General features: G+C 43.4%; 1 protein-coding gene across 1 annotated transcript in view; it reads left to right on the top strand.

The window, feature by feature from the left end:
* DCBLD1 (discoidin, CUB and LCCL domain containing 1) overlaps window positions 1–16,531 on the top strand; it is an 84,472-nt gene extending 67,941 nt beyond the window's left edge. Inside the window, exons 6-15 of the mRNA XM_073575943.1 lie at window positions 635–768; window positions 2,623–2,663; window positions 5,096–5,302; window positions 6,059–6,183; window positions 9,336–9,483; window positions 10,152–10,268; window positions 10,722–10,806; window positions 10,961–11,007; window positions 11,088–11,207; window positions 12,691–16,531. Coding sequence (XP_073432044.1) covers window positions 635–768; window positions 2,623–2,663; window positions 5,096–5,302; window positions 6,059–6,183; window positions 9,336–9,483; window positions 10,152–10,268; window positions 10,722–10,806; window positions 10,961–11,007; window positions 11,088–11,207; window positions 12,691–13,214 — 1,548 coding nt within the window. The 3' untranslated portion in view covers window positions 13,215–16,531. The remainder of the gene's footprint in view (window positions 1–634; window positions 769–2,622; window positions 2,664–5,095; window positions 5,303–6,058; window positions 6,184–9,335; window positions 9,484–10,151; window positions 10,269–10,721; window positions 10,807–10,960; window positions 11,008–11,087; window positions 11,208–12,690) is intronic.
* Window positions 16,532–20,473: the final 3,942 nt, after the last annotated feature.

Raw genomic sequence — 20,473 nt, 5'->3', positions numbered from 1 at the left:
AGATCTTAACTTTGCCACCTCTGTAGAATCTTTCCATCACTATGTATGCTGTATACAACACTGACCGCTGAGCAGAATAAAATGAGAACAAAGCTGGCCACTTTTGACCTTGTTAAAGATCTTTTTTAAGGTAGCCATCGGCATAAGAGAGCTGTTGGCAGAAATCAGCTGTCAGACGACTTTATTCAATAAGTTCAGTGACCTTTACCTGACATCTCCAGGTCCAGCACGGAGTCTCCGCTGCTGCCCCCTAAGCTTACTGGTTAGTAACTATGGATGGCTCTTATGAGCACAGAAAACCTCTTTAAGACATTACAGCTGGTATTTTTAGGCCAATAAGCAGTGCTCTGCTCCTATAATGAAAAATTGGGTACAGTAGTGAACCTCCTCCTCCAGTGCTGTGGAGTCAGGGAAATTGAGGAGTCTGAGTCAGAGACCACTGCCCTGCCAATAAGCTAGCCATGGTGCTATAGTTCTGTGATGTTAATGAGTGTAGGTTTTATATAAACATCAGTTTATAATAAAAATGAATGCTGAAAATCTCTTGCAACATTTTCCCTGGTTTCTCCCTTACAATTAATAGCACAATATGTTACAAATGACCAGAATTTTTATTTATTTTCTAATTTTGCAGACGTCATTACTTTGCAAAGCAGCAGTTCATGCTGGCGTTATTGCGGATGAACTTGGGGGTCAGATTCATCTCACCCATTACAAAGGCGCAAGTCGATACAGCGGGGTACAGGCGAATGGAATCCTTTCGAAAGAGTAAGTATGATTCAAACACAGCCTTTTTGTGCATTTTCAGTGGCATTATTCCCTGATTAATTTTACAGTATATAGTAATGTATTGGAAAGTTACTTAGTCTTCCCTGTAGAGCTTAATAAGCTCCCTATATAAAAAGACAAAGCATGTAACCAGTGTCAAAAATACTTATAAAAATAACATTAGAAACGCCCAAAACAATCGTATACGAAAGAGCTTTATTTCCCAGATCTATACGTCAGGCCGGTTGGACAGAGCTGCAGATATTTTTCACCTGTATGAAGACTTTTCTCAGAGCAGCATTTGTTTTTCAAGTCTGAGTTTTCGCTGAATTTCCATGGCATGGTAATGTGCAGCAAGCCTGTCGCGTTAGCTGGAATGATACAGCAAAGTTCTGACTGGCCTCCTTACTGTGCGTCCCTGACCTTGTCCCTCCGACTAAAGTAATTAGCAGTCTCCTTCTAGTGTGTGGGCCCACAATAGTGTTCTCTTTCATAGACCTAGAATGGCCATTGTTAGGGGTTAAATGCTCTAGCGTTTTCTCAATGAAGGGAGGTAAATGGAGTTCAAATGCCAAAGGCAGTGCCGCTGTTCTGTCGTCACAGGCTAGAATTCCAGCTATACTCCTGTGTGCGGACACTTGGAGTCACGTTTATGGTGTTTCTGGACCTACATATTTCCAGTTTCAGTGCATTAGTCACCAACAGACTTGTGGTTTGCGTTGTCACAGTTCACGAATACTCCATTATTGACACATCGTACTATGGTAAAGGTCGTATGCTGTTAGCAGGTGGTAAAGAGCAGATTTGTAGTGGCTTTTACTTTAAGGGTAGCCATACACCTTAGGCCTGAGTCAGATATCCATGATTGTTATTCATCGGAGTGTCATCAGTGTTTGCTTGTCAGTTTTTGCCATACCTGTTTCATCAGTCATTTTCATGTATGTGAAAAAAATTAGAAAGCGTCTCCTATTCATTGCAATATTAATCATGGACAGCAAGCGGACTACAGACTCATGCCATCTGTGTGCTCTCTGAGATTTTCACATACACTCATGGAGCCGTGATTTTTGCAAACAGCATAGTCTTCAGAAAGCATGAACATGTGAACAGCCCCATAGACTATAGTGGGTACATGTTCTATCCGTGAAAAACACTGATACAACTAGTGCGTGACTCGTGGATGTCTGAAAGCCAACTGCTCAGTAGGCCGATGGTTATCACTCCCCGATCCACCCATACACACACATGCCCTTCTCACGCTTGTGTTTTCTCTAGAGGTAGAGTGGAGAAATCTGCTGCCAAATGCTCCTGGAATAAAAGTTTGGCCACTTTTACGTCCAACATTTCCAATTCTTCACGTGCCATCAGCGGACCCTGCCACATACATGTCCTGCTGATATCACAGCAGATGTCACGTTGCAGCATAAAGCCTTACACTGGGCAATGCAGTGTTCACATTAAAACTTGTCTCTTTATGCTATTTTGGTGCAAAATGAGCCTTCTTTAGCCTGACACTTGACTGGAGAGCATATTGCTATGACCCCAATCCCCAAAGACACTGACTTGGGAACAGCTGTTGAATCGCCACAAGATGACTTTTTAAATGCTACTCCTAAAAAGTGAATAAACATGACAATGATCCGTGACACGGCGAGGACTCTACACAAACATACACAGGGCAAAGGCCTCTGAAAGGAAAGAAAAGCCTTGTTCGGTGCTCATCTGTCATCTGTGGTGCAGGCACTGATAGGAGCAGCACTTTGTACCTCTCAGATAATGAGATTACCCGCCTTGTGAAAGAATGCTTTGTCTCCTGCTACTAATCGCTTTTCCCCTTTTTGTTTTTTCTCACAGTGGCTCACTTTCTGATCGGAGATTTGTGTTTAACAGACTTGGTAAGAATAATTTACAGTAAACGTCTGTGTGTGTCCTTGAGGGTGAACTTGTGTATTCGGTTACAATAAAGCACCACTCTATTGTTTTCTTTTATTTCAGTGCTGGAGTGGTGCTACTTATCTAAGCTCTCTGAGCCTATTATACTTACAAACCACTGTTTTCAGATCTTCCCGGCTCTGTTTTGGTCCTGTGACTCCAACGTCTGACTGACCAGAAGTCAGAATGGGTCACATTGTCAGTGTAAGTCTATGAGAAGGTCTCATTCTGTCCTCATCTGGTTCTCATAGACTTATATTGAGTAGTGACTTCCGGCTTACCAAGCAAACACTGGAGTCATCTGGCAGCCACAACCTGCCGGACACTGACTAGAGCTGCGCCAAAAGAAGTTGAAGATGGTGACTGATAGGTAGGAGACTAGGGGCGGGGAATTTGGACTAGGAGCACCACTCCAGCGCTGCAATAAAAACCGTGAGAGTAGTGTTTGAATGATGGACTCTCTGATGTGCCTGTACAGTGCAATCTAACAACCAAATTATTTCAGCAAGTGTTTAGTATGTGGCCTGCCTAACTGATACCGACTGTGCCATTGCGTCACCTTCATTCTTTTCATTTTCAGCCATTCTGATCTAGATTTCGTGGTGTGCTTGGGATCATTGTCCTCTTACATGACCCAGTTTTGGCCAAGTTTTAGCATTTGAATAGATGGCCTCACATTTGACTCTAGAATACTTTGGTATACAGAGGAGTTCATGGTCAACTCAATGACTACAAGGTGCCCAGGTCCTGTGGTTGTAAAACAAGCCTAGATCATCACCCTTTTCAGTACATTGTTTGACAGTTGATATGAGGCATTTCGTCTGGTATGCTGTTTTTGGTTTTCACCAAACATGATGCAGGGCATTATGGCCAAACATCTCTACTTTAGTCTTGTCTGTCCAAAAGGCATTATTAGAGAAGTTTTGTGGTTTGTTCACATTGAACTTTGCCAGTTACAGCTGTGCTATAATGTTCTTTTTAGAAAGAAGGGTCTTTCTCCTGGCCTGGTATCCATTTTGAACAAGTCATACTTGTTCAGTTTTTTTTCTAATTGTCTGGTCATGAACATTTAACATGCTAATTGAGGCCTTTAGAGTGTGAGCTGTAGCTCTTGGGGCTTTTTTTTTCTTTTGCAATTTGTCTGAGCATTACACAAACTGACTTTGTAGTGACTTTGCTGGGATAACAACTCCTGAGAAGATTGTCATCTGTCTTGTATGTTTTCCACTTGTCTTTCTCGCTGTAGAGTGATGTATTCCTAATTGTTTTGAAATTTCCTTATAACCCTTCACAGATGGATGGGCAGCAGTAATTGCTTCTCCAAGATCATTGCTGATGTCTTTCCATCTTGGTATTGTGTTAACACACACCTGAATACTCCAGATCAGCAAAGTGTGAAACCTTCTGATGTTATAGAGTAGTCACACTTGTTGATGCAAATTTAAGGGCAATTAATTAGCACCACCTGCCTACTACTTACCCACCTTATTATTGAAGCAGAAAGGGTGTAATTTTTTCCCAAACTGTTTCTGCATTGGCTTATTTTTTTGTTAAATAATGACAGTGTAACTTATCATATGTTCTGCATCTGAAGGTCTATTTACATATTTGTAGGACCCCCAAGGACCAGATTTTCTATATAGCTAGATATATCCATCTACAGGGATAGATACATATCTATGAATATATGTCTATGTATATTCAATAATATGCATGATATGTATGTCTATGGATATACCTGCTCTGCATATAATTTGCCATTGTGCATTATATCATCATTGCATTACATTATCGTGCATCAGCTCAGTAATTAGTGTTGTCTGGCAGAGGATAGTGAAGGACTCTCAGAAATCAGGCACCCGGGGTCATAATACATCTGCAGCTGCTGTGTAAAATATGTAGCTTGTTGAGGCAATGTGTGAAGGTTACACAAATTCCACATTCTGAGTCTGCCTTCAGGGCTGCTCCTTCTGATGTACCATACTAGCACCATCTTGACTTTGCTGCTTTATGTCTACAGTGTGTGCTGGTTTTGCCAACACTGGTTAGGATGCTTGTGAAGCATTCGCACAATACATAATGCGTAGACGTGATCTGGTATCATGTTAACTGTTTGGTGCCGGTAGGTTAGAAGTGACCAAATAACCATACCACACTTAGCCAGCTAAATATGTCACAGAAGTTTGTAAAAATAACTCTTCCTATCAATCATCCTTGGGTGCCTCTACAAGATTAGCTCCATTTTCTGTTTCTGGGGTCAGTTATTGCTGTGTCTAGAGCTCAGGCTTCTTGCCAGTGTTTTTTTCCTCACTACCTAGGCCATGAGTGAAGGCCGTTCATGATCCAAAGAACAAGAGCTGGTTTTATTTTATTAACCTTCACTTGTTCCATTTAGATTGCAGCACTTCGCTCACTGGAGGACATGAAACAGACAAATTTTCAGCTACCTCGTCCTGGGAGTGGAGCAGTGAGACTGGTGAAATGACACAATGGTCTCCTGAAAAGGCACAGCTCAACAGTCCAGGTGTCTCTTGGGCATCCAGTCATCAGTCTGTTCGGGAATGGCTTGCAATTGATTTGGGAGACAAAAGGAAAATCACTGGTGAGCCCCATCACTGTTGCACAAAGTAAAGGCGATTCTGCTGCATCACTCTTTTACATAGACACAGAGCCTAGCCTGAAGGGTCCCATACACACTAGATGGTCCACTATGTAATGTCTGTAGGGGCTCCTTGACTTTACCACCGATATCAGTTTGAACTCGCCATCCTTTTGCTTTCTCTGGAGGCACGCCATCACAAGTGGTGTCTGACAGCAGTTTCAACCCTTTAGAAAACATATGAATAAAGTTATAACACATTTGTATCTTTTATTCCTCAGTCAGATTTTAAGGGATTCTTTGGCCATCTTCATAGACATGAAAGGCGACTTACCAGATCTTCTGATGTGTTTTCATAAGTTCATGTAATGCAATAACAATCCTGGAGTAACATTTCTGAGAACTGGCCTTTGTGGCATTCCCATTATTACTCCTGAGAATGTATGAAGAAATTGGCCCAAGAGCTCTCCTGTAATTTTATAGGAAATGCAAGTACTATTAAGACACAACAATTTTCGAGCCTTTTTTCTTAGAAATCTGTACTGTTCCCCTTCTGCTAAAAATGTGTTGCATAACAATGTCCCCTTAGGGCTCACTAACACTGGCGTATAACACTGATGAGCACAATCTGATGATTTATCGGATATACCATGGGGCAGTACAGATCTGCGATTTTTTTTTTTTTTTTTTTTTTTTCTCATGCCGGTAAGATATTAGCGCTTCAGAATCTTTCACTGTTTTTTTTTTTTTATTTTCCAGGTATTGTAACTACAGGATCCACATTACCCAACTTTAACTTCTTTGTGACATCTTATATCATCAACTACAAAAGGGATGGATCCAAGTGGAGGACATATAAGGGAGCACTGAGCAGTGAAGAAAAGGTGAAGCCTCATTCCTGACTTCTGATCAGTGCACACTTTTTCCTTCTATACCCTAATATTGTCTCTTTAATTTCTGACAGACGTTGAACCACTATAATCTATATATTTAAACTGTATTTTGATGATTTTTCAATCTACTTCTTTTAAAACGAATGCATGGTTATACATGTATTTGTTTTCTCATACGAATGCAGTCTATACATTTTGCAATACTGCCTGTCTTATGGCTATCTATTTATATAATTGCCTTGTAATGTTTTCATTTCCTGTTCTGTCCAAATGTCCCCGTATCCCAGAATTCCAACCAGAGGAAGTTCACCGACCGCCATATTGGGACACCCAAGTGATGGGTGTCTCAATATGGAAAGTGCTACTGGTACCAACCTATTGCGTGGTACCACCAGCGGAACACCGTCGCAACACACACACACTCTATACGCCGTACGCACCACACACTCACACACTCACGCAGCCTCTTGCACGGTACCACCAGCAGAACACTGTCGCACTGCGCCTGCACGAATTCCACGCAGGTACAGTGAATCATTCGGCTGATCTCGGCGGCGGATTCGCGACGTGTCTACAGGCAGAGGAAGCTGGTCACATTAAAGGGGTTTCCCACGAACGAAAGTTCATTTTAAAAATTGTCTGTGTCTGACCGTCTGCTGAGCGTACCACATCTCCTGGGCAGGGGAGGAAGCAAAAGACAATACTGACATTACAGCAGGGGATCACAGAGGATTCATTTTGTGAGGTAAAATATTTCACTGACTGTTTTTAAACAATATTTTACCTCACAAAATGTATCCTCTGCGACCTCCTGCTGTAATGTCAGTAGTGCCTTTTGCTTCTTCCCCTGCCCAGGAGCTGTGGTATGTTCTGTACATGGTCAGACACAGGGGTGAGAGAGAGAGAGCCCAGGGGGAGACGGCTCAAACGGGACAGCACATGAGGGGAGAACACAGCACAGGAACGAGAGAGACAGCAGACAGGAGAGATAGCACATGGGGTAGACAGGACAAGAAGAGAGCACAGACGGGAGAAGTCAGCACATGGGAAAGAGAGAGTGGATAGGTGGGGGAGAGTGATTCTCTATGCTGGAAAGCCTGCCCCCATTATGATATTACTGAGATAGATAGAGATATATATATATATATATATATATATATATATATATATATATATATATATATATATCCAAGCAGGAGCGATCAATCTGTCTCAGTAGCTGCACTCAACAGTAAACAAATAACTCCATCCTGACCGACTCTGTATATATTACCCCCGAGCTTTACATTAAAATAGATGATAGCTGATGGGGTCAGGTGGTTATATTGTCTCCCTTGAGTGCTTCTAGTGACATAAGATTGATTGCACGTGCATGGCCACCTGGTACCAATTACATATAAAAAAAAATACAATTTTGTTAATAATATGTATATTTATTTAGGGTGGCTCAACCCCTTAAGGGGGTTGTCTGGTCTTAAGCTATAAGTCTGCAGACACGTTATGTGACTCCAGACTTGTGACTCCTCACATCACATTCCCTTCTCCTGCGGCAGGTGCGTGATCGCGCATATGTGATTTGCATGCATGCTGTCACATGCATACTAGATGGGCATGGTCTTGAATGCTTGTACATTGAGTGAAACCAGACACGTCTAGTCGGAATGTGTCTGGAAGTATGTAAATCGCTTACTTGCTGTCACATGATCACCCACTCCCGGCACTGGAGAATCCTCACAATGTGCAGTGCGCACAATGTGAGGATTCACAAGTCTGCAGTCACATAGCGTAATTGCAGACTTGTTACCTAAGGCCAGACAACCCCTTTAGAGTGCCGATCCATATTGATGATGCCGCAGTTCTTTGTAGTCTAGCTTCCAATTTTGAGAGGCTAAGGCTACTTTCACACATCAGTTTTTGCCGTCAGGCAGGATCCGGCTTTTTTTAGAAAAAACGGATCCGGCATAAATTTTGGAGAACTGTAGAAACGGATCCGTTTTTTTGCTGGATCCGTCTCTGTTCCTGGCGGCTGGCCAATTGGATCTGAGCATGCGCAGACTTAAAAAAACCGGATCCGGTTGCTGGATCCGTCTTTTTCTGGATCCGGCGCATTCCGGCGCCCATAGACTTTCATTGTAGCAAAAAGCTGGAAGCGCCGGATCCGGCGCTTCCGGCTTTTTCGCCGGAGACAAAAAACGTTACAGTAGACGTTTTTTCAAGACGCCGGAATGAGACAAGTTGCCGGATCCGGCAAAAAACGGATGAAACGCAATGCCATCCGGCGCGATCCGGCGCTAATGCAAGTCAATGGGGAAAAACCGGATCCGGCATTGCATTTTGCCGGATCTGTTTTTTCCAAAAAAAGCCGGATCGCGCCTGAAGGCAAAAAACTGATGTGTGAAAGAGGCCTTACAGATACGTCTTTCTAGTAGGATGCGCTAAGGGGCTTATGTCTGACTTACCTTTGCACACGCTGTGGATTCTGCTGCGGATTGATCCGCTCGGATTTAGCAAAATCCGCAGGTCAAAAGACCTGCGGATTAGCCTGCGGTTTTGCCCTGCGGTTTATCTCCTCTACAATGGAGGAGATGGTAAACCGCAGCGGAATCCGCAGAAAGAATGACATGTCAATTCTTTCTGCGGATTAGAAAACGCAGCAAATCCGCGCAGAAAAATCTGCACCGTCTGCACTGCGGTTTCCATTTCCCATAGGATATACTGGTACTGTACACCGCAGCAGAAACTCCTGCGGATCCGCAGGACCGAATCCGCTGCGGATCCGCAGCGTGTGCACACACCCTAATATTCCTTGTATGGGCAACTTAAAAGGTGACCTAGTGGTTACTCTAACAACTTTAATTCTGGCTGAACAAACTCCCTGCGAATGTGGACAGCAAAGTGTGCATGATTATTTCATTGGGAAGGGATACAAGGCTTTGCCAGACACTTCTACTCGCATGTCCCCTATCTGGATCCTAACCACCTTCTGCTTTATTTTCCTCCAGCTCTTGATTTCCTCTAGTTCCATAACTACTTGTAGTGATAAATGGTGGAATACCCACTTTCAGAATAAAAACTTTTCTGATGCCGGCATGTGGGTCTTCACACCTAATTTTTATGTTTTACTTGTATGTGTTTTCCTTAAGGTTTTTGCAGGCAGCTCAGACTTTCAGGGTCATACTCGTAACAACTTTATTCCTCCAATTGTGGCTCGCATTGTTCGGATTATACCACGGACGTGGAACCAAAGGATCGCCCTGAAGGTGGAACTGATGGGATGTGGACTTGCACAATGTATGTAAAGCCGTGTCTGTCTGTGAGTGTTTGTACGTGTCACTGTGTACGTGTCCATGTGAGGCAGCCTGCGCTTTTAGTTGTTTTTTTTTTTTATTGTAGCGTATTTCCATTTATATCCATTAGTTTTGTTCTTATTTGGTGGCCATGAGTGGTATAAATATTCAGATCGCATCGATCCTGTAATGTGCATCAGAATCACAACATTGACACAAAATAGAATTGTGACATCCAGCAAAGTAAGCTCTAATTAGTCTGAATTATTGAAATGTAGTAATATAAGAGCATCAAGTACCTGCGGTAACAAATATTTCTTAGGCCTTCTGACCTGTAACAAATAATGATTATTGATTTTGTACTAAAGCCACATTGGTTTGTATAGAGATTGTAGAGGGTCTTTACTGTACCTCTTTATGCCTTTGGTTTCATACAGGGGCGTGTGTGTGATTTTTTTCTCCATGTTTTCTGTATATCGTGACACGGACCCTCAGATGCTGTCTGTATTGTCCCATGGCTGAATACATACAGGAGCCCACGGACACTGTACGGCTCCACACTAAGGACCTGCGCTGTGGTACAGCCCTCCATGCTGCCAGTACTAACTCGGAGGCACTTTTTTCTTTTTATTTTTTTTTTTTAAACCTCCTGTCTTGTTTTTGCCTTCACAGCTCACAACTCATCCACTCATCCCATGTGGAAGAAGCCAAATGAGAAGGAGCGAAAGACTGTCATAAAGGAAGAAAAGAACATCACCGAGCCTGTTCCTTCTGAAGAAAGTGATTTTGGTATTTATTCATAGCATTTGTATCTGTTTTATATTTAGAAATTTAGTAACACATTTTTAATAGAAAACCATTTCCTACGTTTCCTTATGTCGTTCCTCTGGAAATGTGTGAACGAATACTGTAGATAATGAGAAAGGCAGGCCCGAGTTGTGTTCCTGGTCTGTGTTGACAAGGAAGATGCCCGTGCAGTCATACAGGTGGGGATAACAAGGGCACAAGGTGCTCCCGCATTGCTCCTTTGTACAGACATTGTTTCTCTTCTCACGTGGTACTCAGTTGCCCCTCCAAACAGACAGCGGCCACAGGACACTGTTCTCGTAACTGGTGGATGCACACCAGTGAGAAGGTGATATGCTTGGATCCTGGAAAACCCCTTTAATCAGTTTTTATTTATTTAAAACTAACATTTGATTCCATAGTCCCATATATACCATTCTCTGTCCTTTATTTTAGGGTGGAAGCTGATAGCAATCTTTCTTACCTTGGCACTGGTGGTGTGTGTATTCATAGCAGTCATCTGTATATGCATAGCAAGAAGGTATGTATTTTGTTTCCATTATTCCCAGCAGTTGCTGGATACAAGCGACACTGATCTAATTGTATGGGGATGTTTTTTGATAAATGATGTCAGGCAGGTAAAGCAATATATTCTCCTGTATGTCTCCACTAATGAAGCCCACCCTGTATTGCAGAAAACGATTGAAAACAGACACATATAAGACTGAGGACCAGAGTACTGGTTAGTAAGGGATGCATGAGGCCTTACACTCAGGGGGGTCTAATGGGGCCTGTATAATATAGACGTGGTGTCTTGTGCAGGGTGCTGGAAGCAGCAGGAGCAGCCATTCACGAGGCAGCAGTCCACAGAGTATACCATCAGCTACAATAGTGACAAGGATATCCTGCAGAAGTTCGACCTTGTCAAGTGCGACACAGAAGGTAAGAACCTAGCGTTACTGCATACCTGCCTTCATTCCCCTCCTAGCTCGGAAAGTTCAGCATACTCCATGTGCCTGGGCATGAAGTCCACACCCCGCATACTTCACCTGACAGCTCCTGCTAGGCCTAGCACGCTGCCTTCATCCATGTTCCAGGGCTGCTCTGCTCAGGGGTCCGTGGGTCCTCCCGCTGCCGGTTATCCGCTGTATAATCCAAAGTCATGCAATTGTGTGATATACTTTATCAATTTCTTTTCATCAAGATCTCTGCCGTTAACCCCTTACTGACGTTGACTTTTTTTTTGTCTGCTTTTTGTCCCAAATCTCATTTTTTAGTTCACCGTCGACATGGTCATGTAAAAGCTTGTTTTGTTTTTTCTTTGGTTTTTTTTTTTTTTTTTGTGTGAGAAACTACTGTCGTCTTGTTTGACACCATTTATCTTACTATAAAATGTATGGGAAAAAAATAGTTTTGGGGTGCAATGACGAAAAAAATTGTGATTCCACCATTGTGGCTTATTTTTTTTATTTTTGTGTTTACTGCCTTTGAAAAATAACCAGGCAACTTTATCCTCCGGGGCAGTACGATTACTGTGGCAACACATTTATATCTTTTTTTAATGTTTTACTACTTATAAAAAAGCCGTATAAGTTGTATGAGGGCTTAAATTTTATTTTTTTCCGTCATTTGTACAGGATAGCTGTTAGTTTTTTTTTATGTTCAGAGGTTATCAGATGCAGTGACAACAAATATTAAAAGAAAGAATGTTTTTATCTATAGAATGGAGAAATGGTGGGAATTTAAACTTTTGACTTTATGTTTTTCATATACATTTTACACTCTTGATCCTTATTTTTACAACAGTACTTTTGGCAAATGCAGGGGTCTTCAGTAAGAACTGGCTGCCATGCAAATTTAGATGGGCTCTCTGCAATCACATCGCGAGAGAGGTTGACGGGGCAATGGAGTGACATAGAAAGCCGCTTTATTCCTAACCACGTCTATTGGGGGTTCTATAATCTGTCCTGGCCATGTTATGATCACACAGGTTACTATCACAAAATCGCCACGGCTGTTGTCATCCCTTTGAATGAGAGATTTTACCTTGCGGAAGTGAAGACTTTCATATTAATGAAAGCAGAGATCCTATGTGTGATATAAAGGCCAGAAGATTTCTAAGTCCTCCGATATTCAGGACTATTCACTGGAACAGGAAACCCCATATACAGGGATTCACATTTGGCATTCTCCTTAGCAATAGTGCCATCTAGTGGCAATTCACCATAAGTAAGGATGAATCCAGAAATGCAAATATAATTCTGGAAGATTGTGTTGTGCCTGTTTTAAGTAAACTCCTCCTAACCTCTGAATGTATTTCTTTTCCACTTTTTCTAGAATAACTTTTTTTTTTTTATATCACTGGAGCCAAACTATAGCAAAATTTAAGTAAAGCATTGTTTTTTTTTTTTTTCTTTTCACTTAGATTATGGGCAGTCCCTCATGATTGGCACTGGCACCGTCACCAGGAAAGGATCCACCTTCAAGCCAATGGACACCGATAATAAAGACACATTTGGTGGGCAGGATAAAGAAACCCACTATGACTGCCCCCTCAGGACCAATGAGTACGCGCTGCCTCTCACATATCCCGAGCCCGAGTATGCCACCCCCATCATAGAACGTCACATAATGAGGGACTGCACCTTCTCGCCAGACTCTGGATACAACGTCCCAGTGGTATCTCTTGATCGCAAGCATTCATTCTCTGCTGTCAGCTTTTCCATGTCTTCCAGTGCGGAGAACAGTGGTGGAGACTACCAGACCCCTCACAGCGTTCACACTGAGGAGTGCGACTATGACCGGCCTAAAATGCACAGCACATGGGCTGTGGCGGACAGCAGGGACTATCAGAAGCCACAGTTCTGCACCTTAGTCGCCGATGGCTACTCTTCGCCCAGGGACTGTTTGAAGCCCATAAATCAGACTGCAATAACGGCCCTCTTATGACTAGCTCCTGGAGACTATGCCTATAGAGACCCCCATACATGAATGTTACCGCTCAGCTGCTGAAGACTAAAGGAGTTTACATGGACATGGCCCGGAATCCTGCCGCATGGGGTGAAGGTCTGCATCCAGTATCTGCAGCCGCAGCTACCTTGTGAAATATGTGCAATGTGTACAGAAGATATTTATGGCGGACTCGATCACTTTATACCTGGCTTCTGTCCTGACGTGATGTCGTACTTGACCTAAATGTAGTCGGGGTGCGCCAGACATTGCTACACCCGACTTCACCGGTGCTTTATGAACACTGTGAATGTTTAATTTATATTCCTGTAAAACAGGACCCAATGGGCTCAGTGTTAACCCATTATACCTCTTCATTACATGTACAGGTCTGTGTTAGCCCATTGTCTGGCTCGGGGGGGGGGGGCAGATATCCAGGTCACTTTATAAAGTGTGATCTTGCTTGGAATCAGGCAATTTATAGTAAGATCCCTGCAGTAAGCCCATCCATTCCCTTTGGACATCAGACACCAGCTGCATCAGCAGTCTGTAGGTGAGAATGACGCTCTTACATCATTTCATACATGGCTGACTTGGTAATATCGTCTGTCACTTTAAATGCTGGTTATTCCCCACGTGACCTCTGCATATTGATACGCACAGGCTTTCCTATCAGAACGTTCATGCTGTCCTTTTAAATTCACGCTGAACACATCCACCATTGATTGTGCAGAAATACAGTTTTCCAGGATTTCCAGCCACAACATCGTTAAATGAAGTAAAGTTAGATCCGCAGCCGTAGTTTGCTAATTATCACCTGCCATGGTCTCTGCATATCCTGTGAGAGTGACAGGTGATATCGGAAAATAACAAAGGGACCTTTCACAGTCACTTGCTAAAAAGCTCATTAAAAAGTGACAAACAATATGCTTGCACATCACATTTGCAAAACTGTGACAAGTACAGAACAAAAGATATAATTTTATGACCTACTAATTTATTTATTTTTTTTTTTTTTAACTCCCCTACCAAGTATAGTTTCAACTGTAAAAGCGAATAGATAGAGGTTTTCCGATTTTGTTAAAAAAAAAACAAAAAAACTTGCAACATGTCAAAGTTTTGATCAGAGTGAATTGCTGAGACCCCACAGTGTTACTTATAGGAATAGAAACACTCAGCTTTTTATTTGAACCATCAAGGGGGATCAAAACTGCAGATTTGTTAAAGTTCTTTAAAGGGAATCTGTCAGTAGGTTTTGGCCACCGAATATGAGAGCAGTATAATGTAGGGGCAGAGATCCTGATTCCAGCAATGTCACTTACTGGGTTGCTTGCTGTAGTTTTGATAATCTCTTGCAGATAAAACACTGATTCTATCAATAGAGGACAAGTAAACCTGCTGCCAGGTAGTCCGCCATATTCATGAGCTCTGTATAACCCCGCCCCCATCACTAATTGGCAGTCTTCTGCCCATGTACAGTGTACACAGCAGCCAATCAGTGATGTGGATGGGCTTATACAGAGCTCAGCATTCAGAGAACTGGAAGATCTATAGCAGATAACAGTGATTTTATCAAAATAAGTAAGCTGCCCAGGAAGTGACACATTGCTGGAATCAGGGTCTCTGCCCCTACATTATGCTGCTCTCAGATGTGATAGCAACATGAGATTCCCTTTAAATGAAATGAGAGTTTATGTAGCCTTTACCAATATTCTCAATGATGCACGTAGTTACTTGGTTAGAGACCAATACTTTATGATTGGAGCGATTTCAAAACAAGTATTGTTCCAGTGTTTTCACATTTGTAATTTTAGAGAGGACCTGTGTCACCAGGACCGAAGTGTCCAGTTTTTGCCTTTAGTCTCACTACTTTATGTTCTGCTTTTTCTCACATCCGCTATAGATATAGGCCTTTTCATCCAGGGCTAAATTTTACGTCTTTACCAGTTGGACAGTTCTCACAGAGTAACCTAAAAGCAGAGAATCTTGAGACTAATGCGCCCTTTGTAAAAACCATACAGATTGACACTAAATAAACATATTTCTGGAACCATATGGCGGATATAAAAGAAGAAAGTAAAACTCAGGAGCAGCGGGAATAAAGCAAGAGCAAAAGCTGCCACTTCTGATTTGGTGACAGGTCTTAAAGACCTAAATGCAAAGTGTGACCTGCGACTTGGGAACCTGCTGTGGGTGGGGCACTTTGTGCAGTCTGTTACCAGTCAGTATTGCTTGGCACTGTGCCATTTTTAACTTTCGAAAACCTCTTTTTGGCCAATATTGATGTCTGGCCTAAGGAAGTGTTCTCACAAGGTGGAATTACGTTAGTTGTCACACAGGCAGCTACATCGACCCGGAGTATAGAGGCCCTGTCTCACATGGCGAGATCGCTGGAGCGTCACTGATTTTGTGACGCAAACAGCGACCTCGCCAGCGATCTCGCTACATGTGACACATAGCGGTGACCGGCCCCCACTGCAATGTCGCTGATCGTGCTCATATGTCCTGGGCCATTTTTTGATCATTGGCGTCCTGCTGACCAGAAGGCATTGCTGTGTTTGACACCAACGAGCGACCTCGTTAGCGACTCAGAAATCATGGACGCAGGCGGGAGTCGTCAACGACCGCCGAGGTCGTTATATGGATCGCTGGATTGTTGCTGCGTCATTGGGTAAATCTGCCTGTTTGACAGCTTACTAGCAACCGTTTAGAGACGCTCCAGCGATCCTGACCGGGTTATATCGTTGTCGGAATCGCTGGTGCGTCGCTAAGTGTAACGGTACCCATACTCTGTATATACTGCAGATCTTATCTTACATAAACATAGCAAATCCAGTGTTCTGCTTTACATTGCATTCATTGGCCTCGAACCAGAGGACAAGTGATCTCGGACAACTGATAAAAACGCCAAGGGTTTTATACAGTAAAGCTGCATTTACGCACACAGATTTCTGACCAGTTAGACCAAGCGTACAGATTATAAAGTTTGCCTGAGAATTTTCATCTTGCACACACCTATTTTGGTTTGATCAGACCGAAATCAGTCAGACATCTGTACACATTTGGTAAATGCACCTGAAATATTAGGTTAGTATGGGAGGATACACATGAGCCTCACCCATGGTGGGTACATTCCTGTGAAGCTGCCATGGTGCTATCTGAACACGGTTTCTGACCATGAAAAGAATACATGGCCCAGTCTTGTTCACCGATTTCTATTTAAGCTGCTGTGACCTGACCAATAGAACTATGCATCCATCATAAGTAATTGCTGGATCCACTGTGAAGACAAATAAAATTGGGTATTCTGGTCTGAATTGTATTTTTTCTGTTAATCTTATGTAAAGTTTAATCCACCCAAAAAAATATGACATAGTTGTCATGGGAGATTTCAACTATCCAGACATTTTTTGGGAATCTCTCTCAGGGAAAACTAACAGGTCAAGGAAATTCTTATCCTCTCTTGCTGACAACTTTATCTTCCAAAAGGTAAGGGAGAAAACAAGGGGAACTGCTACCTTGGATCTAATCCTTATAAACAGGGAGGAAATGGTTGAGGAGGTAAAAGTGGCTGGGACCCTAGGAGGTAGCGACCATGCTATTTTAGAATTTTGGATAACTAGAGGCGGAAGACCTGTGAAGACTCAGACGTCAAGGTTAGATTTCAGAAAGGCAGATTTTAAGGGATTCAGAAAGAGAATTGGAGGGATCCAATGGCTGGATATCCTTAAAGACAAAAATGTCCAGGAAGGATGGGATATCTTGAAAAATGAAATTCTCAAAGCACAGTTGTTAACAATTCTGAAAAGAGGGAAGAATAGGAAGCATTTAAGGAAACCAGGATGGATGAACACAGAACTTAAGCACATGCTAAAAAGGAAGAAAAAAATGTTTATAAAATGGAAAGAGGGAGGCATATCTAAAAAAGAATATAATGCTGTCTGCAGAACCTGCAGGGCACAAATCAGATTATCTAAAGTTGAAAATGAATTGAGGCTTGCAAGAGATGTCAAAAGAAATAATAAAGGATTTTGGGGATATGTCAAAAGTAAAAGAAAAGTCAAAGATGCTATAGGATTTTTACAGGATGAAAATGATAAGACAGGATGTTGAGAAGGCTGAACTTTTAAATTCCTATTTTGCATCTGTTTTCTCTCAGAAAGGAAATGTAACATCAACTGTTATTCACTGTCCTATTAAGGGAATAGAAGAATCCAGGATATCTATAAACAAAGATAGTGAGGAAACACTTAGCTAACCTAAATGAATTCAAGTCTCCAGGTCCAGATGAATTACACCCCAGAGTACTGAAGGAGATAGCAGAAGAAATTTTTGAACCCCTCTCCATAATCTTTGAAAATTCTTGGAGAACAGGAGAAGTGCCAGAAGACTGGAGAAGAGCAAATGTTGTTCCTATCTTCAAAAAGGGGAAGAAGGTGGACTCAGGCAACTATAGGCCGGTGAGTCTGACTTCTATACCAGGAAAGATCTTTGAACAAATTATTAAACAACATGTATGTCAATACCTGGATAAGAATGAAGTGATTAAACAGAGTCAGCATGGGTTTGTAACTAATAAGTCATGTCAGACTAACTTAATTTCCTTCTATGACGGTATCACTGATTGGGTGGATCAAGGAAATGCTGTAGATATAGTATATCTTGACTTCAGCAAAGCATTTGACAAAGTCTCTCATACAATCCTTATTGAAAAAATGACTAAGTATGGAATGGACAAGGCAACTGTTAGGTGGATTCATAACTGGCTTAGTGATCGGACCCAAAGAGTGGTCGTAAATGGCTGCACATCCAGTTGGAAGAATGTCTCAAGTGGGGTACCACAGGGCTCTGTCCTGGGCCCTGTATTGCTCAACATCTTTATCAACGATTTAGATGAAGGAATTGAGGGTAAACTGATTAAATTTGCTGATGACACAAAGCTAGGAGGGATAGCTAATACTAGAGAAGAGAGAGAGAGGATTCAAAAATATATAAATAAACTGGAGAAGTGGGCAGCAACTAACAGAATGGTTTCTAACAGGGAGAAATGCAAAGTACTACATCTGGGCAATAAAAATGAAAAAAGCATATATAGAATGGGAGGAATAGGGCTAAGTGACAGCACATGTGAAAAAGACTTGGGTATACTAATAGATCACAGACTGAATATGAGTCAACAGTGTGATGCAGCAGCAAAAAAGGCAAATGCAATTCTAGGATGTATTAACAGAAGCATACAGTCTAGATCACGTGAAGTCATTATTGCCCTCTACTCCTCTTTGGTCAGACCTCATCTGGAATATTGTGTCCAGTTTTGGGCACCACATTTTAAAAAAGACATCAACAAACTGGAGCAAGTTCAGAAAAGAGCGACCAGAATGGTGACCGGTCTGCAAACCCTGTCTTATGAGGAAAGGTTGCAGGATTTGGGAATGTTTAGTTTGCAAAAGAGAAGACTGAGAGGAGACTTAATAGCTGTCTACAAATATCTAAAGGGCTGTCACATTGTAGAAGGATCAACTTTATTCTCATTTGCACAAGGAAAGACTAGAAGCAATGGGATGAAACTGAATGGGAGGAGACACAGATTAGATATTAGAAAAAACTTTTTGACAGTTAGAGTGATCAATGAGTGGAACAGGCTGCCACGAGAAGTGAGTTCTCCTTCAATGGAAGTCTTCAAACAGAGGCTGGACAGACATCTGACTGGGATGATTTAGCGAATCCTGCTTTGAGCAGGGGGTTGGACCAGATGGCCCAGGAGGTCCCTTCCAACTCTACGATTCTATGATTCATTTCTCCTTCGCCTCATTGGGGGACACAGATACTGTTGGTGTATGCTTCTGCCGCTAGGAGGCTGACACTAAGTGAAAAAAAGGTTAGCTCCTCCGTATACACCCTCGCCCCTATTGCGGGCGGAACTCAGTTTTTTGCTTAGTGTCCATGGAGGCACACACGTCTGGTTTTGCTCCAGACTTTTTCTTTTTTTTTTATTCCATGAAGATGAGACGGGCGATGGACCCTATTTGAAAGGGTCCGATCTCCCCAAACCATCAACAGGCGAGCACGTGTTGAGTATCGTCTCGGGGTATCCTCTCCCGCACCGTGGGACATATCTGGGCCGTTTCCCCAGACCTTTTTTTATTTTATTTTTACCGTCTATGAAGATGAGACAGGGGCAACGGATCCTATTGAAAGGGTCCGATTTCCCCAAACCATCAACGGGCGACCACGTGCGAGTGTCCCTCCACGTATCCTCTCCCGCGACGTGGGACACAATGCCGGACTTAGCCCTGACCACCCCTAGGTATTGAAACCATGGGCTGTACAGAGGCACAAGACTAGTCCGTGCGGCCCCCCCTGCTCCACCAATGCTTAGACTACGGTGCTGCAAGGCGGCGGATGGTCCCTCTCCTCACCCCCCAAAGGGGTTAGATGGAGCTAGGGTGCCTGCACCGTACTATTTTTTTCAAGGCCCCCTCACCTGAGCTGGGAGGCTGAAGAGGATCGTCAGTGAGGAGAGGGCTCCTGCAGCGAAGATCTGGGGCTGGAGCCCTTAGCTGTCAGATGCCACCGGCCATGTCTGGCTGAGCGTGGCTGCAGAGCGGTGCGGAGAAGCCTGCGCCAGTAAGTAGTGCCATTTTTTGTGGCGCCATGGAGTTCGCACCCCCCGTCCCCCCCCCCCCGTCGCGGGCAGGGGATAAATTGAGGCTGCGGCTTTAGCCAAAGCTAAGCCGCGACCGGAAGTTCCGCCTCCGGGCCGCGTGTCACTTCTGGCGGCCCGCCCCCCAGGCCTGGGCGGCGGTGGATAAATTTAGTCCCCGGCTTCAGAGCGCGGCTAGGCCGCAGACCCGGAAGTACCGCCCCTGGACCGGTTCATATGTTGGCGGTCCGCCCCACAGCTGGTGGCGTGCGATTTTTTTTTTTTTGTTTGTGCGGAGGCGTCCAGGAACGGGGGGGGCACAGGACTGGGGTAAGTGCTGCCTGGGAGACAGGGAAAACGAGGTGCTACCTCCTTCCCCCCATCCCCAGCAGCCGACAGATACAGCATGTCCGAAGAAGCAGCATGCATCTCTGGTCGGGCTGCGTGTCCGCGGGCGCAGAGCAAGCGATTATGCAAAGCCTGCGACTCCAAACGCGCCCAGGAGCCCTCCCCTGCGACCGAACCCACAATGCTGATATGGGCAGACTGCAGAGGACAAGGCTCGGGATTCCCGCTGTGCAGCACCCGGAACCCGACGCCTAACAGAACCTCAGTG

Source organism: Dendrobates tinctorius, unplaced genomic scaffold (assembly GCF_039654945.1).
Source record: "Dendrobates tinctorius isolate UK_male_01 unplaced genomic scaffold, ASM3965494v1 ptg000046l, whole genome shotgun sequence".
In the NCBI taxonomy this organism is placed as follows: Eukaryota; Metazoa; Chordata; class Amphibia; order Anura; family Dendrobatidae; genus Dendrobates; species Dendrobates tinctorius.
Note: the sequence above shows the minus strand (reverse complement) of the source record. Positions and strands in the feature narration are given on the sequence as shown.